This window comes from Camarhynchus parvulus, chromosome 3, assembly GCF_901933205.1.
Source record: "Camarhynchus parvulus chromosome 3, STF_HiC, whole genome shotgun sequence".
In the NCBI taxonomy this organism is placed as follows: Eukaryota; Metazoa; Chordata; class Aves; order Passeriformes; family Thraupidae; genus Camarhynchus; species Camarhynchus parvulus.
This window is the reverse complement of record NC_044573.1, coordinates 83,535,600-83,558,780: the sequence shown is the minus strand read 5'-3', so window position 1 is coordinate 83,558,780 and position 23,181 is coordinate 83,535,600. Positions and strand designations below refer to the sequence as shown.

Below are 23,181 nucleotides of genomic sequence, written 5' to 3'. Positions count from 1 at the left end.
TAACCATATGTCACTGTTTTGAAGATTACTGCCTTAATTCTACCTACAGCGTTTTTCGAATGTTCACTGAAGGCAGCCCTAACTACCTGTAAATGTACCTGAATAACTAAATATTATTTTTATCCAAAATCAGATAGGAAGTTTTAGATAGACATGAACAGATAATTGCATGACTTTCTGAAAATAATTTTTTTTCTAAAAAGTGAGTGCTAGAAATCAGAATCAGTATGAATAATTTTACAAGTCAAATTTATGGCATCACTAAATGGTGCATCCGGTTGATATTAATTTTCCTATACAGCTGCTAAGTGCCCCTAGTGCTTTATTCATTATGGAAAGAGAGTCCCATCAAATGTTTCAAATGTTTTAGGGTTTTGGTTAAGTAAATGGAAATTTTATAGAGACATTCTGATGGTTATGAGTAACTGATAATTTTGTGCAAGACATTTTAGCTACTGAAAATCTTCTGAAAAGAATTAAATTACTCTTCATAAAATTTGCTTTTAATAAAGTTAAGTAGACTAATGCAATCTCAAAGAGATAAAAAATCTTACTCTGAACTATTTTGCAATATTGTTGATCAGGAAATATATGGTAATTTAGTCCATAAACTCAGTAAGTCTTAGCCACTTATTTTAAACTAAGGTTATTGACAATAGAAAATCAAAAGTTTTCAATCTGAAATTAAAAAATATATACCATGGAATTCAGCATTCTTCTTGAGTCTACCCTTTGTCAGGTGTGAAAAAGGAAGGATCTTACAACAAAAAAGCATTAAAAAATCTCACAAATTATACAAACTTATTATGAAGATGGAACAAGAGGAGAATACAAAAAGGAAAAGGAAAGAGCAAAGGTTCAGAACTTGATATTTTAATACATTTGCTTGGGGTAATAGCTATTAAATGCATTTATTAATGGTCTGGAAACAGCCAGACTGTTAGGTAGGAATTTTGTGGCTAGCACAAAGTTGTATAGGTTAGTGAACACTGAAAAAGCAAGGAACTATATCCAGCAGGTTTAGTTAATCTGGCCAATTGAGCAATCTACCTGCAAATGAAATCTATTGTGGGCATCTTCCAGGTAATGCACACTGAAATGAAGAATTTTAACCACTTGTGAAACCAATTAATTATCATGGACAGCTCAGTGAATATCTCTGTGCACAGACATGGTCAAAGAGGCAGAAGATGTTAGACTAGTTCTATGTGGGAACATTGTCAGGTGGCAGCTGACAGCATTTGCTTTGAATGCAGGATTTAATACACATGAAATTTTCTCAAAAGCAGAGTATAAAAAAAAGACAAAAAACCAATAAGCAGCACAATAAAAAACAAGGCATCAGAATGATAGGAACAGTTTTCACAAGGGAGTTGTGAAAAAAACAGTGAAAGGTTTGGAAAATGACTAACTGTTTCTAATTTTAATGTGTGCTACATAACAATAAATTTAGAATTACCTCACATAAATTAAGGAATTTGACTGAAGGGCATTAGTCAGGTTAGCCCCTCCCAGCTCTCTACAGTCAGTGGAGACTGACAAGCATTTCCAGGGGGCTCTCAGCCCACTCGGATGTTCACTGTCCTGGAAGAAACTCTTTTGCTCCATTAACCACAGAGGAAGTTTAGTGGTTGCCTCAGTTAAAAGCCTCAATTTAGATGAGCTGAATCCAGGCCTGAATAGCCATGCAATACAAATTGAATATGAATGAATATGAAATTGTTTTAAAAATATTTCTCTTTGAACATAACCATTGTGTATGTATACCCTTAGGCAGCTCACTAAATGGTCAAAGAAATATTAAGTACTATGTCTGAGAAGGGGGCAGGGCCCATCTGTCTTGAAACAACACAGGGAAGAAAAGTCAGGACCAATAAACATTAGAAACATTGGGAATTCTATGTAAAGTCCTCTGCCACATAGAACATGTATGTAATTCTGTTGGCTTATTGCACTTCAGGTGTGATTCAGACCTCACAGACATAAAGCCAGTGGGGAGGAAAACTGTACCTTTTCAGGAGTCCCCATACATAGAATAGTTGATGGGACTTATTCTTTCACCCAAGATGAGTGAAGGATTCGATTTAGGACGAAACACTGCTCCTTTAGAACATAATTTTTTTCAATCTATATCTTAATCTGGCAACCCACATTTACTGAAATCAGAGCAGATATTTTCAGATTATGAGTATTTTGTAGGAGTGTACTCCTCATGCTCAGTCTGAATCTTCTTAACATTTAAATATTTTATATGGACTGAAAATAAAAACACCAGTATTTATATTTGTAATGAAAATTAAATGGAAAATATAATGTTTGATAGTGTTTCTTTGCCTCTAGCATTTGGCATTTTTCTTGAAATTTTGAGTTACATTCCTCAGAAGTGACTTACTTCCACAATTCACATCCTCAGTTTTATATTGATTAAAAAAATGCAAAAAACCTAAAACCATCCACTAGTTACAACTCTCACATCTGCAGTTAACCTATAAGAAAAATGATAACAAGAATTTCCCACCTGACTAACACAGCTGGCCTGACTGAGCGTGCTCACTGCTCTCATATAGCTCTGATTCCTTGAGCGAAACTTTGGGGAATTGTAGTTTGCAGAGGGATCCAGGTTGTGACCCCCAGGCACGTCACTTGCAGTTTGAAGGTAGCTCTGACTACAAAGGAGAAAGGAAGAAAAAAAGGAAAGGGTGTAAAACTACAGATGGTATCAATTAGGACACTAAAGGCAGTAATTTGTATGAGACACACAAACCCACTCCCCTGGGTCCAACTCTTACTTTATAAAGCATCATAGATCTGTTGTAGCCAAACGTCTTAGCACAAGCAAAAAATCTGTCTGTGGCTCTGCTACCTAGATGGTATGAAATTTTAAGTATTTGCTCTATTTAAACATCTTCAATCCTCCTGGCTATTAATGTTGAACATTACTAAAATACAAGGTCTAGGTCAACAGAAACAAAAAACACAACTAAAGCACAAGCCAAAGTAACTAAAAATCTTTTTTCATAGATAAAAATCTGTTACTTATAGTCTGGTTTTCATCAGGGTTTTAGGCATCAAGAGCCCTTTTATCTTCAAAGAATTGATAAAGTTTTACAAAAGATCAAAATATTCCATGTTCAGCTAAAAAAATAAATTAATAAGGTGCTCAGAGCAACTGCATGAAGCTGTAGAAATTGTTTTATTACAACCTGTTTCCCATTTCACAGGACTGGGACCATAGCACCACAGTGAGCCCTCTTCAGTGTGCGTTCACACAAAGAGTATGCTAGTCTCCATGTTTTGTTTTAAACGTACTGATAACATTCCAGAAAAATAAATAAACCTGAGGAAAGTGCAGTACTTTGCCTCGAATACAAAAAACTAAACTCTGGTACACCAGAGGTCTCAGAACCTCGGTAAATCAGATTTTAGAACTTTCCCCTGCACATCAGTGCAGAAATGAACTAATGCCCCAGATGATATTTGTTTTCATACAGTAAATAGGCAGCTTTTATATTTATTCCTTAAAGGTAGCTTGAACAAAAACAGTTTCTGGGAAGGTAGATTTGTGCCAGTTGAATGCCTAATATTGGCCATACAGTTACTTCATGCTGAGCTGGCAGAGTTGGTCAGTCCAGCAGTGTCTGTGCCATGTGCCTGAGCTGTTGGAAATTCCCCTGTGAAGGATGAAATTTCCTCTCTGGAAGAACCAGATCACTCAGCGAGTGAGAAAGCCACAGGTTCAACTCCTGCTGCAAGATGAAGCACAAACCCTGCTTTTGTTTCTCAAACCCTTTTTATCAAACATGGAGCATGACCACAGTGCTTTAGGAAGACCTCAGCCTTCCTCATGGAGCAGACACAACCTGAGTTTGGATGCAGTCTCTGAGGAGCACTCTGGGAGGAATCTCAAACATTTTATCATGGCTTTGCCTAGAAAAGCAGAGTACTGAGATCCATCTCCCTGTGTGGCCATGTCCTTTGATGTCTGGTGTGTGATGATCCAGTATTCCCTCACACCACCAACTGCAAGAGCAGATGGGATTTAGAGACCCTTATACTTGGGGCGTCTGTTCTCAGGCATTCCCATGTGTTCTTCCATCTCAGGGTCAACACAGACATAGCCCTGCTTCCTCAGTGCATCTGCCTTAGATCCACAGAACCATTTACTTTGGAAAAGGCCCCTGAGATCATTGAATCCAGCTGTTAACTGAATGCTGCCAAGTCCACCGCTAAACCTTGTCCCTAAGTACCACATCTACATGTCCTTTAAATACCCCCAGGATGTTGACTCAGCCATTTCCCTGGGCATCCTGCTCCAATGCCTGATAATCACTTCAATGAAGAATTTTTTCCTAATAAATTTGCTGGAGCATATCCAAAGAAGAGCAACAAAGCTGGTGAAGCAGAAAAAAGGATGCATTTTGTTTTCATCTTTGTTCAAGGGAGACATTATTTCAAAATCCCAAGAAATTTCCCTGGAGAAAAAACCAATTCATATCTTCCTGTCTATTTCTTTCCTTCTGTAACCTCATGCCAGAGAGAAACTATGTGGAAACTATGCTATAACTGCTAAAACCAAAATGAAAATGTATGAGATTATTGCAGGTATGTTCTCAGAGGTTAATTAAGTCATTACAGTCAAAGTGATTCTATGATTAAGGTAACAGGCTGATAGTGGGTCTAATTTGGTTCTAGATGATAAAAACAGGAGCATTTTTTTGTTCCCATAGGTATGAAGACAAATAGATTAGGTGAAGTGGTGTAAAGCTTCACTATCCACATTTAGTTGCAGGTTGTAACTAAACTGCCTTTCCTCTATAGATAGGCTGATGGTTGACAGCTGCTCTGCGTCATTCTGGGTTTTGTATATGCTTTACTTACTCATGGAATCACAGAATGGCTCATGTTGGAAGGGACCTTAAAGATCATGTTGTTCCAAACCCCTGCCAAGGGCAAGGACATCTCCCACTAGACCACACTGCTCAGAGCCCCATCCAACCTGGCCCTGAACACATCCAGGGATGGGGCATCCACAGCCTCTCTGGGCAACCTGTGCCAGGGCCTCGCCACCCTCACAGTCAAGAATTTCTTCCTAAGATTGAAACTAAATCTCTAAGTTCAAAAGTGACCAACCCTTGTCCTATCACTACCTGCCCAAGGTACAAAGGCCCATTTAGGTACGGGAAGGTTGCAAGGGAGTCTTCTCTTCTCCAGGCTGAATATGCCCAGATCTGTCAGCCTGTCTTCACAGGAGAGGTGCTCCAGCCCTCTGATCATCTTTAGGCCCCCTGTGGACCTGATCTAAGGGCTCCACATCTTTCTTGTGCTGAGGAATCCTGATCTGGACATACTATTCCAGGTGGGGTCTCATGAGGGCAGAGAGACTTTTAATCTGTCTGGTATTGACAATAATCTCTTTGATGTTGTTATGTTTGTATTTTTCAAAACAAACAAGTCCCTCCTGGATGTTCTGCTTGCCATCATCAGGTGGCAAAATCTAGATTCTGAGCTCATAAACAGTTTGTTAAAGAGATATTTGCGATTTCATTAAAACATGGGCTACATTAAGAAAAGATAGAAGGAATAGAATTAAATTAGAAATTACTGCATGAAATACTCAAAATTAATTAATCGAAACTTGATTCTAATTACTATCCCCTTCTAAATAATTATTTAAAACCTTTAATTTAATTAATCACATTCTGGTTCCTTATTAGGTATTTCTATCACTAAATACCATCAACAATTTTTACAGCAATAATTTCTTATGGAAAGAAGCCCAGTATTCCATAGTACTTCTAAGCAGCTGAGTTTTGATGAATGAGTGTGGATATTACCTGATAGTTAAATGATTTTTCATTAATCAGAGGAGATTAATTGATTCATGGAATGGAAGCAAAGTAAAAGAAATGTTACATATAAAGGCTATAAAAGCCCATAAAAGCAATTTTACACTCATTTGAGTAACACTTCGAAATTTTCCTGATAAACAGAAATTATTAGTTTTTATTTCTAAGATATAATCTCAAAGTTATCCTCTAGGATAATTGTGTCAATGATGGTGAAAATTATGACCTTGCTATAAACATGATCCAGGAAGTGAAATACCAGAGTTATACGGGGAAGTTGCTCTCAAATGTCATGATCTGTTGCCCGAGGAAATCTCATGCTTGTCAACAATGCTAGAAAACACAATTAACATCTGGCCTTGGTAAATGCTGACTTTTTAATGACATCCACTCCATCTATAAGCTTAGGAACAAAATTCTTGGCCTTCATTTCCAGAACATCAAAGTTTTTTTGCTTTGAAAAAAGAAAATAATTTTCTTTTATGTTCTGTAGCAGCATAGATGATCTTATATCTCAGCTGATCACTGCAGAAGGGCAAGACAAGCATGTGCAAATGAGATGTTTTAACAGATCATCTTCAGGACCACTAAAAAATATACATAGTAACATCAAAGAGGTGTCTCTAAAAATCAGCACTACGGAGAAGAAGGAATGGGGTGAGACTAACAGGAAAAATGAAATTAGTATGTCTGCTCTCTTCCCACTTGCTTTTCTGAATAGACTAGATTTTAGGAAGTGATGTCCTTTAAAAGCTTTTCTGCCTCCAAGGGTTACTTTCCATTTTCCATTGGCTTCAGAAGAAGTTCATGCAGCCAGGTAGAGGTCTTAAATTTAATGAGAAATATCTTATCTGAAAGAAAGGCTCAAAGCCTGAAGAAATTTTGGGGGAAAAAGCACTTCCATGTAATGACCTTACAGCTGTTGAGAACCTCTGTTCTAAAAGTGAAGGACTCCCAGAAAAGGTAGCTAAATCTGCAATAGCACATTCAGCACTCAGCAGATTGCCTGAGTGTGTTCAGGGAGGAAAAATACTGTATTATAACCAGATAAAGTGAGCTATAGCATGACATGTTTATCTGGGACTCTATAACATAGCATAGCTGGGATAGCCTGTCACCCTGGCACAGAGTGAATGGCAGTGAGGTTAGGCGCATATTCCAACAGAAAATAGATCAAGAATAAGGGAAGATACAGTAGTCCAAAAGCAGTCCTAAGCAGTTTGTAAGAGTCTTGTGCTACAGTCTCAATTTTCTTGAATTTCTCTAAACCGCAAAAACTCAGGTTTCTGTATCCAAACCTCACATGTTCTGATGCTCCTACTTGAAAGCTGCCCCTTCCTCCATGCTCAGAGTTCACACCAGAACCCCCAAAGACAGTCTTTTTCGTTCTTGACCCACCCAGATCCTAATCTTTACTGTTTCCTCTTTAAGTCCTAGCTAACAGTTTCCTGTTCAAGATGTTCTAAAACACCCCCTCAGAAGTCATCATTGGGCCACTTATCCTTCTGTCCTCTGCAGATTACAAAAGTATCCCTAACACCTCTATTTGTCATCAAAGTCCTGCTCAGCCTGCTGAGGCCACCTAATCCCACCCCCTCACTTAGGAGACTGCCACTAACCCAAAACCTCCTCGACTTCTTGTGTAAACTAACTGTTCTTGTCCACACTTCATCAAGAGTAAAGTTTAAGAGCAGAATGGGGGAAAATAATTGCAGAAAAACATCTATTACTTTAACTTTACAAGTGACAAGAGGTGCTAAAAAAAAACCCCAAACCCAAAGAAACTAAAAAGGAAGACTTCTTAAAAATCCTTTGATTCCAACCCCCCAGTTTAAATTTGTGCTTTTCCTTGTCTTCTAGTCATCCTTAACAGGACATATATCAAAAATGTAGAAAGAAATTTAAGTTTTCTTGTACTGCAATCAAAAAGCACTACACAAGGTTTGTGAAGACATTTCAGAAGATGGAAAAGGATGTCTATATCTCCTTATCTTTTCCCAACTTAGGTCTTTCTAACAGAAGACTTGGAAAACCATGAGCTATTTAGAACATCTTTTAATGAAAGGAATATTAATGCAAGCTAATCCAATAGCTGCAATAACACATTAACTAATGACAACAGAAAGACTCTTATTTCCTCATCTTCAGCAATCTAATACTTAGCCTTCTATTTCCTTTTATATTAATGGTGTATTTGTTCAAGGAGTAGGATACTTTATAAATAAGAGACAGCTAACATTATTTATGTTTTTTTCTCTGAATTCCATTGTTTTATATACTTTTGGAAAGTTTATGGAAAGTTTAAGTGTCTGAAGTAGCACGGTGACTTCACATATGGCACTGGGGGATTGGAGGCATTCCCACTGCGGTGTGTGCCACAGCACCTCACACCACTCAGTGAAAATCTTTCACTTTGTGTAGCACTTGGCCTATCCTTTGTTGTCACCGAGATCAGATGCTGATGAACACCCAGGATGGTTTGCGAAATGTCTCTTGAAGTCGCTTAGCACTGCTGTATGATGAGTATTGCTGTGAGCTGGATTTACAGCACACAGTACTACACCAGGACTTACACAAACGCTGCATGTTTTGCAGAAGACAAATTGTTTTGTTGTTTGGTGAAAAGGTATGTATGGTAACAATACTGTTTTACTTTTAGGACAGCTTGAAATGCCAGAATTAGAAATTTGCACAGTTTAACATCCTATAGCTAGTCCAGGGTCAGAACAACACAAAAAAAAATCACAAAATCACAGAATCAAGTAGGAAAAAGCCTCTGAGATCATCATATTCAATCTATGACCTAACACCACCTTGTCAACTAGATCATGGAACTGAGTGCCATGTCCAGACCTTCCTCTAACACCTCCAGGGATGGTGACCCCACCACCTTCCTTGGCAGCCCATTCCAATGCCCAATCATCCTTTCTGTGAAGAACTTCTTCCTAATGCCCAATGTAAACCTTCCCTTGTGCAGCTTAAGACTGTGTCCTCTTGTCCCGTCACTTGTTGCCTGCAAGAAGAGCCTGACCTCTGCCTGGATACAACCTCCTTTCAGGCAGCTGTAGAGAGTGATAAGGTCTCCTCTGAGCCTCCTCTTCTCCAGGCTAAACAACACCAGCTCCCTCAGCGGCTCCTCACAGGACTGGTGTTCCAGACCCTTCATCAGCCTTGTTGCCCTTGGCTGGACATGTTCCAGCGCCTCAATGTCCTTCTTGAAATGAGGGGCCCAAAACTGTATACAGGAATTGAAGTGTGGCATCACCAGTGTCAATGTCGTGGTTTAACCCACTATAGCGGAGTACAGAGTAGAAGCTAGAAGCCCCCTAACTTCCTGAGCAGAAATACTTGACACCCAAGACAGCCTCAGGGGAAAAATGGACTATATAACTCCTGACAAAGGGATCTCTCAGTCACAGTGGTTTAGTTCTGTATTTTACTGTCTGCATTTTCTAATAAGTGATTGACATCACATACTTTATCATAAACCTTATACCATTGTATAAAACAGTATGATTGTGATGCCAGCAATACACTTGCCAAGGTCATTCCTTGATCTACTCACATTCAAAATAGTGATCACTCCCCAGAGTACCTCCTCTCTGTCAAATGTTCAGTCATCAGTGCACCCTGGGTCAAGGAGGCACTGAAAGTGAATTAATGTTTTCTGAGGCCTCTAAAAGTTGTAGCAAGAAGGTCACCTTCTGACTCTGAATGGGTTTTTCAGGTTTATTCAGGGAGCATCCAATATAAAGAAAGTCTATGTTCCATCAAATTAATTTTTGGAACTGCCATATTCTAAAATCATACCTTTTTATTTTCATGATCATGCCTGCATTTGTGCAAAAATGTGAGAATGAATGGGAACATTAAAGAAAGTACAATCACTTCGGTTCAAATCAGTATATGCAATTCAGAAGTATCTTTCTGGGACAAAAAGATAAAATTTGTAAAAGAATTCATCTTGGATGCCTAAAAGGGAAGTGCATTAGAATTATCAAAGTAGTAGCAGTTATCAAAACCTATTTTATTGAGAGATTTGCATTTCAATGGATATTCATTTCTCTATCTGGACCTATCTTAACTATGTCTTTCTAGATACATGAAATAACTCATCGACCAGAATCTAATGATTATAGCTTAGGCAGCAGTGCCATTGTAGAGCAGCTGCGAGCTACCCTGCATCTCCATGGAGCCCTGCTGGAGTCAATGGAGCTCTGCAAAGGCACCCAGATGTGCCTGCATGCAGTCCATAGGAGAACTCAGAGTGGTGACATTAACTCTGATTTTCCCTTTCAAATAGCACATTTAGTCTGGCTCTTTGGAAAACCAAAAGTGCACATAAATCTCATTAATTCATCTGTAGCAAAGAATTCCTTTTCTAATATTTGCAGTCTGAACTTTCCCTTTGATCACTGGTAGATATGAGAATTGGGGCCAAATGAAATAGTTTAGGTGCCTAGATAGTTCATCACTGACCCATGCCTTTTAAAAAGTGTGCCTGAAAGATATTGAATATTATTACAGGAATATGTTAGGAAAGAGGTGGAGACTGCTGTTTCTACCCTTATGAAATGCCTACTAATCACTGGTAGGAGAGAACTCTTACTGTCAGTAAGTGTTTAGGGATTTGGTACAACATGAACCAGAAGAGAATGAGAGGAAATCATCAGAATCATTAAACAGTCTGGTGGTTTCATCACTCCTTGCAAAGATAGGGAGGATGTAGGCTCAACCAAGCCTGTATTCCAAATCACTCAAAATGTTCCTGTAATAAAAAAAGTAGGCTACAAGAAATCTAAACTCTAAACTTTCAAAAAGGAGACAGATTTGTACATATAGCTAATCTATAGCTAATCCTAAAAGTCTTGTACCCATATAATAGCAGCAACAAGCTGGTTAGCAACAACAAAATTCAGGCAAATGCTATGGCAAAAACTCAAAGGGCATTTACAGCATCATGTAGCAGTTCAGTACATGGGTCTATGGATCTAAGCAGAACTCAAATATTGGATATGTGTTCCTAAATCCATTTGTGGAATTGCAATATTCATTAATTTCCTCAGGAAGCTATCTCACTTTTTCTTTTTGCTTTTGGTGCATATACATGTACACATGCAAAAAGTCTAATTTTGTAGTGTAAATGTAGACTACGGCCTATCAGGACTCATTAAAGCATCTGAACATGAGCTGAATTTAAGCATACATGTAAGTCCATTAAAATCAGTAGATCTAAAGAAAATAAGTGACCTTCATGCTGAAGTTGAAGATAAGTTGAAGATATTAATGAGACTGTAATTTCTGGAGAAGCAATTGAGTAGAATTGGGAAAAGAATTGTGTGTGTGTATGTATATATATATATATACATATACCCACACACACAAAATTTCTGTTGTTTTAACCAAAAGAATCTTAATTTTCAAATCCTTGCCTGAGGAAGTGTTTCTGTACACATCCTTTATAGCCCTATTTAGTTTTTATTGAAAACTAAACAAATGGGAAAACCAAGTTTTGATCCTTTTCAAATGAAAAGTAAAACAAACAAATTTGTTGGAAGCAGAAACAAATAGGCACCAAAAACCTGAAGCATATTTTCCCTTGGAGGTCACTATTTGTGCTTGTTATATTGACCTGAATCTTACTGCATTTTCACCACAATCCATCATGTAATTGCATTTTTCTGAGAAAATCCTGCTTTATTCCTGAAAAGACTCTGGACTTTGTGTAGAGCCTTATGATCCCCCTTCCATCCCCAATCCAGGGTAATACATTTCAGCCCTACAACATAAAGCTGTTATTTACTAAAATGAAGCGGGACATCTGGGCTCAGTGACTCCCTGTGTTTCACACTATGCTACTTCTCAGAGAACAAGATGCCTAACACTCCTTAAGAGCATTTGCTATTATTCTGCAAAGGAAGAAAAGATGGGGATGTCTTTTGACCCCACAAAAGATGTTTCCTAGGAAGCCAGATGACTGTCTGCCCTTCATCAGCATTCCCTCTTAACCCTGCAGCCTAATCTAACCCAGACCTTACTGACTGCAGCAGACTATCACCATGCCAGTGGCCCTCTGATTACATTATTAGTTGATAAGGCTTTGTAATTAGCCCTCAAACTCTCCTCAGTAAATCTCCAATTTCACCCCTCAGAGACTCTGAGTAGATGCTACTGCACTATAGGGCCTCAGAAAGCTACTAATGAAGTGTGTAATGAGGCTTTTTAGAGTCAGAAGATTGAGGAGAAAAAAACCCCAAAGATAAATAAAAGCATATAAAAGATGAGGGTTCCTTTTCTAGTGATTTTCCTCATCTCTTCTATTACAAATATTTCTCAGGAGTGGCTTCAAAACCATTCCTAATTTAAAATGTAGAAGCTCTAATGCCAAATTGAAGCTTACCTTAAAAATTAAAAAAGGCTTGGATCACTGGTGCACAGCAATGGATAATGCTGAAAGAGGACACTAATTTCTCCAGCAAGGAATGCGTGTTTTAACTCTCAATCTGTGACATTTTGCAGCACACCCATTTCCCCCACATGTGCACACTTACCCACAGACTTTGTGTACATTTGCCAAGGGGTGTGTCTTAGGAGAAAAACCCACAAATTTGTTTGGCACTAAAGAATAGTGGAGTCTGCACTGTCATGGCTAGAGATGGATGAAAACCCACAGGGCTGGTCTTATTCATTGCTTCCAAACTTCTCCTTTGGCTTTTTGGCTTTCACTTTCTAATGTTCTAAGGATGGTATGGTTACCACAAATGGTTGCAAATGGAAAGATTTTTTTTAATGAAGATTTCCCATGTGTCTTAGAGGAGTCTGTGCTATTCCATGATTCCTGCTGAGCCAGGGGGTCTGGCAGCTAAGTGCTGTCAGATCTGGTTGAGGTTTAAGCCCCTTGCTGTGTGCTTCGGCAACATTTTTGTTGCCATAATAAAGTCTGCAGAACAGAAGGTGGACATGCCTTGGATAACAGTCCAGATAAGCTTTAAGTTAGTGTGGCTGTGGATAGATGCAATCTCTCACTCTGAAAAGAGGGAGAGCAGTGAAAGATCATTCTTTCGCTCTGGTTTACTGTGAGCCCAGAAAACACGTCAGCCATTTCAGGTTTTAGACATATTAACTTACAATACTGAATGAAGTGTTTTGTGTTGAGTGCTGACTCACCAGGCTGTGAGTAAGAGTGGCTGAAATACGGACATGCATCATGCTCTTCAGGTGTGCTATGGGTGTAAACAACCCACAAAACAAAGTAAACATCTGAGGGAGGCACAGATGCTCTCTCTCTGTGAGTGTGATTCATAATTTAAGATACTCATTCCATACAGTGGCCAAAATCTGGCAGAGTATTAAGAGAAAAACTTGATCTTGGGTTGTCAAGACAACTTGAAGTATCACTGGTATTGTACTGTTGTGGTTTGCCAAATAATTTGTGCAGATTCCCTTCCTCATTGAAACACTGCATTTTTGTGCTGCCTCTGTGCTCACACGTCTTTCTGTCTGCTCACCCATCAGCTTAAGGTGTCTGCACTACCGGAAACAGAAAAGTCTGCCATTAGAAGTTTACAAAACAAAAGTACACATTACTGTCACTGAATTTATTTTACTGTAGCTTAACCTATTTAATTTTCATAGTTTCCTGTGAGTCACTTCAGAGCATAATGGAAAACTTCAGCACAGCATGACTCTTCATTTGTGTGAGTGATACCAGTATGATCTTCAAATAGAGTGTATTTACTTTGGGCTAAATGCTATTGTTATCACTTTTGACTAAATAGTGAGATGGTTTTTAGAGTCTTTCATAACACTTCAAAAGGGAGATACTGAAAATGGAATTTGTTATTTCTACAGTGTTATTCTGTTCATTTACATAATCAGTATATTAAGTACTTTTTTCCTGAAAATGAAAAGCATCAAATAACTGTATTATATTCAGTTTTTCAGAATTACTCTCCTATTCCAGAGTACAAAATTCTTGTTTTATTTTCAACTTTTCTTTCTGGATTCCAGTGTCTCTGATACTTCCATCTCAACTTTGCTTGGTTTTGTCATAAATACAGAAAAATGACATTTACTAGGTTGGAAGGATACCCCTACAAATCATGTAGGTCAATCTCTCTTCCAGGATTGCACAAAACTTAATTAAGATAGTGAGAGAAACTCCCTTTGTTTCAGCTATCCATTCCATAAACTGTTCATTTGATTAATGATATTTAATGTAAGTGAAAATGCCTAGCAGTATATGGCATATCTTCCACAAACTACTGCCTTCCAACACAGTTCAACTTCATCTTCAGTAGCATCACAGCACAGCAGAAAACAATGGACTGAATAGAAGGGCTCGCATTTCACTTCTAGCATACCAAAACTGACATCTGAACAATTTTGTATAATCACAGTGAACAATAATTAAAAAAAACACAACATTTTTTTCCCCAGGGCTACTGGGAGTCAAAATAATTTTCACAATAAATAGGACTTCTGGCACCATTCCAAGGAAACAAAGAGTTGAAAGGAAGTAGATTCAGGTATGTGTCCTGTCTCCACCACAGCAAGTCTGATTGCGTTGTAATTTGCTCAAATGCAATTTCCTAATAATACTAATAAATTACACTGGCTTCAACTTGATGTTATTGGACTAAGTAGTACAACATACTATTTAGTTTTTTGAAACATAAAGAAAGAATTTAAATTCATTTATCTTCAGTGAGTAATCTAGATATTTAGCTGCATTTAATTTTTGAAAAGTCCATAAAAATTGAGCCCCTTTATGCTATAGCTATGCTCAGAAATAAGCCAGGTCCATTACCTGAACCTTTGGCCAAGCTTTTCTATCCTACAGAGAGAGTGACTGCATCCAATAGAGCTGGTCCCTGAACCATGTCTTGGCACTATGCAGAGGTGAGACAGGTGGCCCAGGCTGGAGGGGGGCTGGGGATAATGCTGGCTGTGCTCTCTCTGCCAGAGGTGGAGATCAGATGGCTGTGGTTGGGTGAATGACCTGCTTCTGTCAGATTTATAAACCAGCAGTGGCAGACTATGAACTTCCCTTTTTATTTTTTCCCCAACTTGGAGTAAAATATACTCCTTTCCAAAAGCAACTTAAAAGATAATATTTCAGAATTCTAAGGCTTCTATTATTTCATTTACATTTATCTATTTGTATTGATTTATTCAGATGCAAAAATACATTTTTATTGTTTAGAAACTTTTAATGTTCATTTTGCTGGATCTTTGAGCAACACAAACCAGTAAATTATGGTTTACTTTGTTGAAGCATAAACAGAATTTAAGTGGGAAAAATATCCCTGCAAAGATGCCTAATAGTACTCAGAGGAGAAAAGCACACATGTCAAACGTCTGTTGAAGGTTAAGTGAAGGCTGTTCTAATTTTCATTTTATCATATTCAGGATAGTGAAGGAAAAGTAGGCTTTTTCTTATGAAATCCATCTACTTTTGTTTTGCAGCCAATAAATGTTTTTATACTGCCAAAACTATCATTATTCAGCTTTTATTACTGTGGTCTGGCAGACCCCAGTTCTGAGCTACCCTGCCACCCCAGCAGAGGAGTAAGAGAATTAAACCCCCATTTTATTTGTGTGCACTAGCTTCCTCCATCTGGGTAAACAAGCTGAAAAACCAGGTAATGCAGCTGACATCTTGAATTATGTAATTTCTCATAACACATGCCAGAAATGCTGTTCAGCCCTGTTATACATGCAGGAATGCTGTTCAAAGCCCTGGCTTCTGGTTCAGCTGCATGATCAGTGGTACAAATGGTGCTCAGCATGCAGTGGGGATTACTGAGCTATGCTGGGGGAGGAAGGAAGGCTCCATAACCATTATCCACTGCTACATCCTTCGCAGACATCTGCCAGACAGAAAAGGCAACCGCAGGGACACGGAGACAGATAAACTGGGAGGACATGGCTTATGGTGAAAACCCAAGTTTAGGATCAGCACTTGGTATTTCTGTGCAAGAAGAAATTTTCTGTCTGCCTTTAGGATTGCTGAAATCTGTAGATTTTTGCAAGAAAGACTTACAAGAACCAGAATAGTTATATTTCTGTTGAAGTGCGCTGGAAAAACCTGTGAATGTTAGGCTGACAGATTCAAGGTGTTGCCCTTCAGTTTAAAGAAAAAGTGAGGACTTAAAAGATATCTGTCAGCAGGGGCAGCCTGGCTGCTCAATTATTCTTAGTCCAGTGCTAGTGACAAATTTTCAACAGAACTCCTAATAGTATTTTACAGTATTACAAAAAGCTTCCTCCTTTTCCGACTCATTAGTGGTAACTATGCCATGAAATCCTCTGGGGCCATGAACAAGCACAGCTGTCAAGCCCAGTACACGCATCAGCATTGCACCCGTACTTTAATCAATTAAATTCTGAGTGGTGTATTTGCAATACATGGAAAAATGGAAGAAGACACAGCATTTGGTATTGGCCTACCGACAACCACCTGTCTTCATGATTTAACAAATCAGGAATACTTTCTTTCTTGAAGTATATTCCTTATTTTAATATGTATGTTTAGTTATATTTAATTGCAGTCTGAATTTGTTTATATGCTGTAGTGATCTAGGGCAGGCACCAAGACCTGTCACTCACTGACAAATTTGTGCTGCTACTCAGATTCCCTTGTGGAAGGCCCAACCATAGCTGGAAACAAAGAACAGCATAGAATATATTTTATTTGGTCTAAGTGCTTGGAAAGTTAGAACAGTGTCTAAAAATATATTTCAGTTTGTGGCATGAATGAGATAAGAGATCCCCTCCAAAACTGGAATGACTGCAACCACACTGTCTCTGGGAATGATCCCTGGCCTACAACAGTGCCCAGAACTCAGCCAGGCAGTGGTTGGGCCAGTACCATATGAAGCAATAAAGTTGGAAACTCTTCTCTTCAATAATAGTGAAAGTTGGTGGCTTTCTTGCAGATTACGAGGCAAATAATTCAATTTAATTAACCCGAAAGGATTTTTGCCTGTGGGTTTTGTTTTATTTTGTTTTATGAAAAGGTGAGTCACTATGGTAAATCCTATGGTATTACCTACAGAACAATAAATAACACTTGGTCCAAGATTTCTCTCCTAATTTCTTTAGTTTATATCCCAGGCAAAAAGATACATTTGCTAAGCCATGAGAGACATCCAGTCAAATTAATAGAATATGTAGATTTTAAGTCAGGCTACCACTTTGAAACCCTCCTGACAAGAATTTTTACAGTTTACTTATAAAATTATATATTGAAAAGATAAAAAGGAGAGGAAAATAATGATCTATTGGAAAGCTTCCAACATACTTCCTTGTAGTTTTAAAATTTGCTTTAGTTATTTAATAGGTCATACTGTAGGTAGAATGAATGGTAGTATGAATGAAAAATAATCCAGTCAAACAAAATTTTCCACAATGTGTTTAAATGAGTATGATACAGTATAGCTGATACATAAAGCATTACACTGATAAAAAAGGTGTAAAATGCCCAATACATGGTACAATTGTATATTTAATATTATATCTAGTATAGAATTGAGTATATTTTCTATTTCAGAGAAAGCAACGAAATAACAAAAATTGTAATATAAGCCAATCTTTCTAGAGAAAAAAAACCTCATAACTTTCAACTTTTGGCATAAAATATGTATACATTTCCTTCAGTAAACATAACAAACTCATTCAGAAGTAGAAGGTTGATTTCATGGATGGAAGAAGATGTCAGGTTTTCATCCAGTAACCATAAGAAACTTTAACTAAGTTAAAATGAAGCCAAAAAAAATCACCTTTTAAGCGATAGATTTTTTTTCCTATGGAAGCTGACCATTGCCCATAAGACACAAAGAAAAGTTATCCAAGTCATGACAACTTCCAGAAAGGTGTAGTGAAACTTACTTTTGATGATCTCCCAGTGGTCTTTGCCCAATGGATTTTAATAATGACTCTGGTCGAACGGATAATTTTGGCGATGTCTTGGGGCTTGTATCAGAATCTCCACTTTCTTCATCTCCCATGGCCTTAATATAGCTCCCACTCCTCATTCTTCTGCATGGGATCTCTTCATCTTTCCCACCAGCTGGGTATCCTCCCCATTCATCCTGAGGTACCTAAAGGAGACCATGAAACACACACACAGAATGTGGTTTATTCTTTCCATATGTTTAAATACTTCCATTATTCATTTTACAAAGACAAGTGATGAATTTTTTATTCTTCAGAAACAGATGGCTTATAAAGAGATTTCTAAGAACCCTAAATGATTTTGCCATTTAACTTCAGCTTCAGAGTTGGAAATTTTCAGTTTATAAATGTTAGAACCCCAGGAACAATGAAGTCATGGATTGTGAGCTGAGCTGCAATATCTATTTGTAGACATGCTCTAAACTGCAGGAAGCAGCCTAAAGCTTGCACATAGATTTTAATCTGATAACAATGAGTTAATCAGGAATCTGAGAGCTATAACTCATTGAAAGCTGAGTACTTGGGGGTTTATTACCAGCAGTCCTTATAAGGGGCTTTCAGGGAGGTGAGTGGTGTATTTCAGATAAACTAAGTTATGATCTCGGCATAAATGGATAGGATTAGGGCAAACTTCTGTGGAGAAAAAAAAGTGATAATTTGTCTTTTTCCTATTTAGAAACTGCAAAATAGCTGGTAGAGACTGTAATATATCAGAAATTCAACCAGTTAAATAATACATGAGGTTGTAGGATTGCAGTTGCCTTTATGTAGTTCAAATGGATTTCCAAACAGTAAAATTGGTAGTCAGATAATCCACAGCTGGTGGATGGAAATGGAAGTCTCTCCTCACCACAAAATACCAAAGAATTGAGCAGGAGTGGATTCTTCAATCCAAAGTGAAATCAGCCCTGTTTCAATGCTTATGATTAAACACATCCTGTCACTGCCAGTATTAATGCCTTTTTTTTTTTTTAAATATTTAATCTTCCAAGGTCCTGAGTCCTCTGGCTCTAATCCAGAAACACACTATGCATTTAATTTGTTTTAAGGATACAGGCAACTCTCTGTAATGCATTATAAGGACTCATAATTAAAAAGTAGGATGTGACAGAGTTCATCAGTGACCAAGGCAGATGCCCTTGGCAGCATCAAATCCTTTACCAACATTATTATTCCATCTATATTAAGCAGTTTAATGTCTTTATTTACTAATATACTATAAGTCTGAAATCTCAATTAGACATATATTTAATAGTTTCTGCAAAGCAGGATGTCAAATACAGATTTTCAAGTCAAACATATTTGAAAGCTTCTATAGACAGAGTTCACTGTGGAGCTGAAGCAAATGCTCCCATTGGTTTCAGCAGTCTTGGAGACTGGGTTTAAAAAATTAACATGATCTGCTTGCCATCTATGGCCCTTTCAAGACAGATGAATTAGCCCTGCACACCAGGTGAACAGAGCTGGGGCTTTGAATCCTAAAAAGGGATTAAGGGAGAAATGAAGTTTTAAAAGGAGGTGAACAAGTAAAAATAGAGATATTAAATTTAAAAGCCCAAGTTCAAGACAGAAAAAAGAAAAAAAAAAGACGGAAGATGAAGTCAGATAAGAAGAGATGAAATAGATTGCACATATCAGAAAAATGTTAGAGATAACTCTCAGAGAAAAAAAAAAGTCATGTTCTTATACAAAATAATAGACAGAGCATGAATCTAAGTGAAATATGGTTACATCACACAAAGAAACAAACTTTTCACATTATTGAGCTTTGGATGGTGAAAGGAAGTATCAAAAATCTTCCCAAACTTGAAACCTGTAAGTGTGATACATCATTCTCATTCCTTTTCTCAGACCTAATATGTATAAGATTAATGTTGCAGGAATGTTTTTTATGATTCTATGAGACCTAAAAGATCATTTACATGTAGTCATAGTAGTCATAGCCAGTCGCTTAAAATAGTAAATATATATATATTAAATTCAGCATTTAATTTTTTAATCTACAGCTGACAATTCTAACAGCTGTAAAACTCTGAATTAAGAGAGATATTTTATTACTTGATATCATACAAACATATTCTTATTTTTAAATAGTCTATATTAAATGTATGTCAGCATGGCTAAAGCCAAAATCCAAATGCCAAAAAAGCAGTTCCTGGCATCTAACATAGGCCCACTACAAGTTGTACTGTTAAATTTTCAGTACTAAAGCTGAATTATCATGTCTTAATATTATTTTCTAAAAAAATCCCCTCATAACTTTTTCACAGAATGATTATTTAGGCTTCTAACTTCTTTTCTTCATTTTACTTCAAAGATAATAAAATAGAAAGTTTAAAAATACATTGATCTATAACCCTTTACTTCTCAAATGCAGAAAATTATTACTTTCTCAACTTTATTTTGTCTGAAATTCCATGTTCAAATAAGGATAGATAAGGACTGGATTTAAATGAGTACAACACAGGCTTATTTGTTGATTGAAGTTGCAATCTTATTTTAAAAGATAGGAATGACTGATTTTGTACATTAAAGTATCGAAAAAATTAAACTTCTTCACTGTGATAAGGACAAACCTTACAGTTATGTACATTTCTGGTTCTGTTGATTGCATTTCTTTTGCTGTCTGCACTCATAAGTTATATGAATTCACACAACAGCTAAAGACCAAAGCTAAAAACCCAAGAAGTCCTGCTCCACTATAGTGTGATGTGCTCATAGTACACAAGGCAACAAAAATCCCTTTCTAATCAGACCAGCTCATTGGCTATCACAGAAGCATTTATGGTTGTTACAACACTATTCACAATTAAAATATCTGGGTTTTGTTGGTTTGCTGGTTTGTGGGATTTTTTTTTTTTGCCCTTAAGCCATTCAAAGGAGCACAATACAGTGAATGCTGTGAAAATGCTTCTGAAACCTGGTGAGGAAGTTTGACCATGTGTTTTTTGAAAAGGTTTCATCCAGAGCTTTGGAGAACAGCTGGAGTCTTTTTGCCATCTTCAAAAAAAAAAAAAAAAAGAAGAAGAAAGGACCCTTGACATTGTTTTTCCTCATGGACTGAGAATAGAAGCAAAATTTGAGTCCCAGGTCAGCCTAGTTTTTCATTTACTTGAGCTGATAGGTTAAATACTTGGAAAAAATCTTTCCAAATCCAGGCTATCTCAAACCCCAACACAGCTTTAAAGAAAAGCAAAAGCATTTTGTAAGTGCAGGAAAGATTTTTATTTTGAGATATTAACAAAAACATTTGTCATCATGTATGAAGGTGATTAAATATATATCTTCTAAAATATGGAAAGGGCTTTGCAACTTGCAGAAATTCTACCTTACAATAGTTACCAGCCCCTGAAATTCCCATCTGCAGGGCTTGCAGCTGCTAATTTGGAATAATTACCCTAATTATCTACTTACATACAGTGATGAGTGCTGATATTTATAATGTCTAAAAAGGCCTTCCTTCTGTTCTAGATGTTAACATGAATCCTTGTATATGTAGTTTCTATCCACAGAGGAGTTATACTGCATATTACCATATGAATTTCCTTTTGCAAGAACAACTGGCTGACAAGGTCTGGCTGCTGATCTGGTTATGACTATTACAGAGAATGATGAGTCTCCTTCATAAGTGTCATTCACTGTTGCTGTAAGGAGCACCAGGTTCAGAAAATTTGACATCTTTCGATTATTCATCTACTGATTTATTTTGACATCTTACATTAATCACCTAGGGTCGATTTTAATAAAGCACTTGCTACCTAACACTTACCACATGTTATGAATTCCAGAACCTTAGGAAGGATCCTAAATTCCCCATAAAGGCATTTTGGAGAGTTAGTTCCTTCAAAGTAACATAAAGAAGGTCCATCTAGTTAGCAATCAGAATGTAAAGCACAAAGAGAAATCTCAAATAGTTCTCCTTTCTTGGACTTACTGTATCTGATTACAGGCAGCAGAAAGGCCTTCTGTTATTTCCCTGTCAGATCCTAAAACCATCTTCTGCAGAAAAAAGGTGGGGTTTGTTTGGTTGTTTGTTGTTTTTTGGTTTTGGTTTTTTGGTTTTTTTTCAAAGTAGCCTTATTTTTTCCTTCTATTATGAAACAGCTGTGGAAGTGGAAGACTTTCTTGGCCTCCTTCTAATCAATGATGTTTGGAGAGCTCTCCTCCTCTTTTTGTCGCTCCCAGCATTTTCATGAAGCCCTCACAGATTGCCCAGGGAGGCTGGTTAGGAGAGAGGGACTCCATTTACATAAAAGGGTGTGATGCAGCTTTGTGATCAGGGATTTACCTGAAAAGAGGGAGCTTAGTTATAGCCCCTAGACCAAGCACTCACATGAATTTTATGTAAAAGAGTGTTTGGATACAACTTTTACAGCCTGTTAACAAAGCAAGAAGTACCTTTGCTCCAAACTGATGTACATCCTGCTGCTGAGAATGCAATTCATGGAACTGAGAAGATGGTGTTTGACCTTCTATTATAGGCTACAGAAGAAACTGAGCTGTCATCTTCACAGTGGGTATTCTAGAAACTTTGTTAATATAAAAACAAATTTCCTTGCTTTAGATAAAATGTTGCTATCCTTGTTCCTTGTTAGAAGTTCATATCTTAAGATACCCCTTACTACTAATTTTTTTGGCTAAATACCTAGAATGTCACATAAGCAGTTATTGGCTGCAAAAGTTATGATTTCTGAATTTTATTTTAAATCTTATTTCTATCTCCCTTTTATAGAACAATACATATTTGTTTGAGTAGAGTTTGTCTTTTTTTTCTTTTATTATTTTATATGTCTTACGCTGTGTTGTAATTTGATTAAAATGGACCAGACTGCCCAGGTAAGCAGCTGAATCACCATCCCTGGATGAATTTAAAAGATGTCCAGATGCGGTGCTTAGGGACATGGTTTAGTGGTGCACTGGGCAGTGCTGAGTTAACAGCTGGACTCAATAGCCTTAAAGATAATTTCCAATTGAAATGATTCTATGTATGTTTCTATTCTTCCTGTTGAACGTGCTGATTGTGCTCAGGCCAGATCTGACAGAAGAAGGATTTTGCACCCTTAACTGGACTTCAGCTGTATGTCTGTCCCCTGATTCTCTGGAAGAAAAAAACAGCATATTGTCAGGGAAAACAGGGATGGATTTAACAAAACTACAGAACAAACTAGAAATCATGGAATTACTGAGGTTGGAGGGGCTCTGGAGGTCTCTAGTCCAGCCTTCTGCTCGAAGTATGGTCAGGTACAGCAGCTTGCCCAGAACTGCTACAAAGATGGTGAAGAACCTTCAGGGGAAGCCGTATGAGGAGCAGCTGAGGGCTCTTGGTCTGTTCCTCCTGGAGGAGACTGAGGGAAGACCTCACTGCAGTTACAGCTGC

The 23,181-nt window shown here is 37.5% G+C and overlaps 1 protein-coding gene across 2 annotated transcripts in view; it reads right to left on the bottom strand.

Annotated features, from left to right (window-relative positions):
• DLGAP2 (DLG associated protein 2) overlaps positions 1-23,181 on the bottom strand; it is a 316,157-nt gene that overhangs the window by 47,661 nt on the left and 245,315 nt on the right. For both annotated transcript variants that reach the window (XM_030944311.1, XM_030944312.1), the window contains exons 6-7: positions 17,739-17,950; positions 2,519-2,666 (exon numbers count right to left, since the gene is read on the bottom strand). In XM_030944311.1, coding sequence (XP_030800171.1) covers positions 2,519-2,666; positions 17,739-17,950 — 360 coding nt within the window. The remainder of the gene's footprint in view (positions 1-2,518; positions 2,667-17,738; positions 17,951-23,181) is intronic.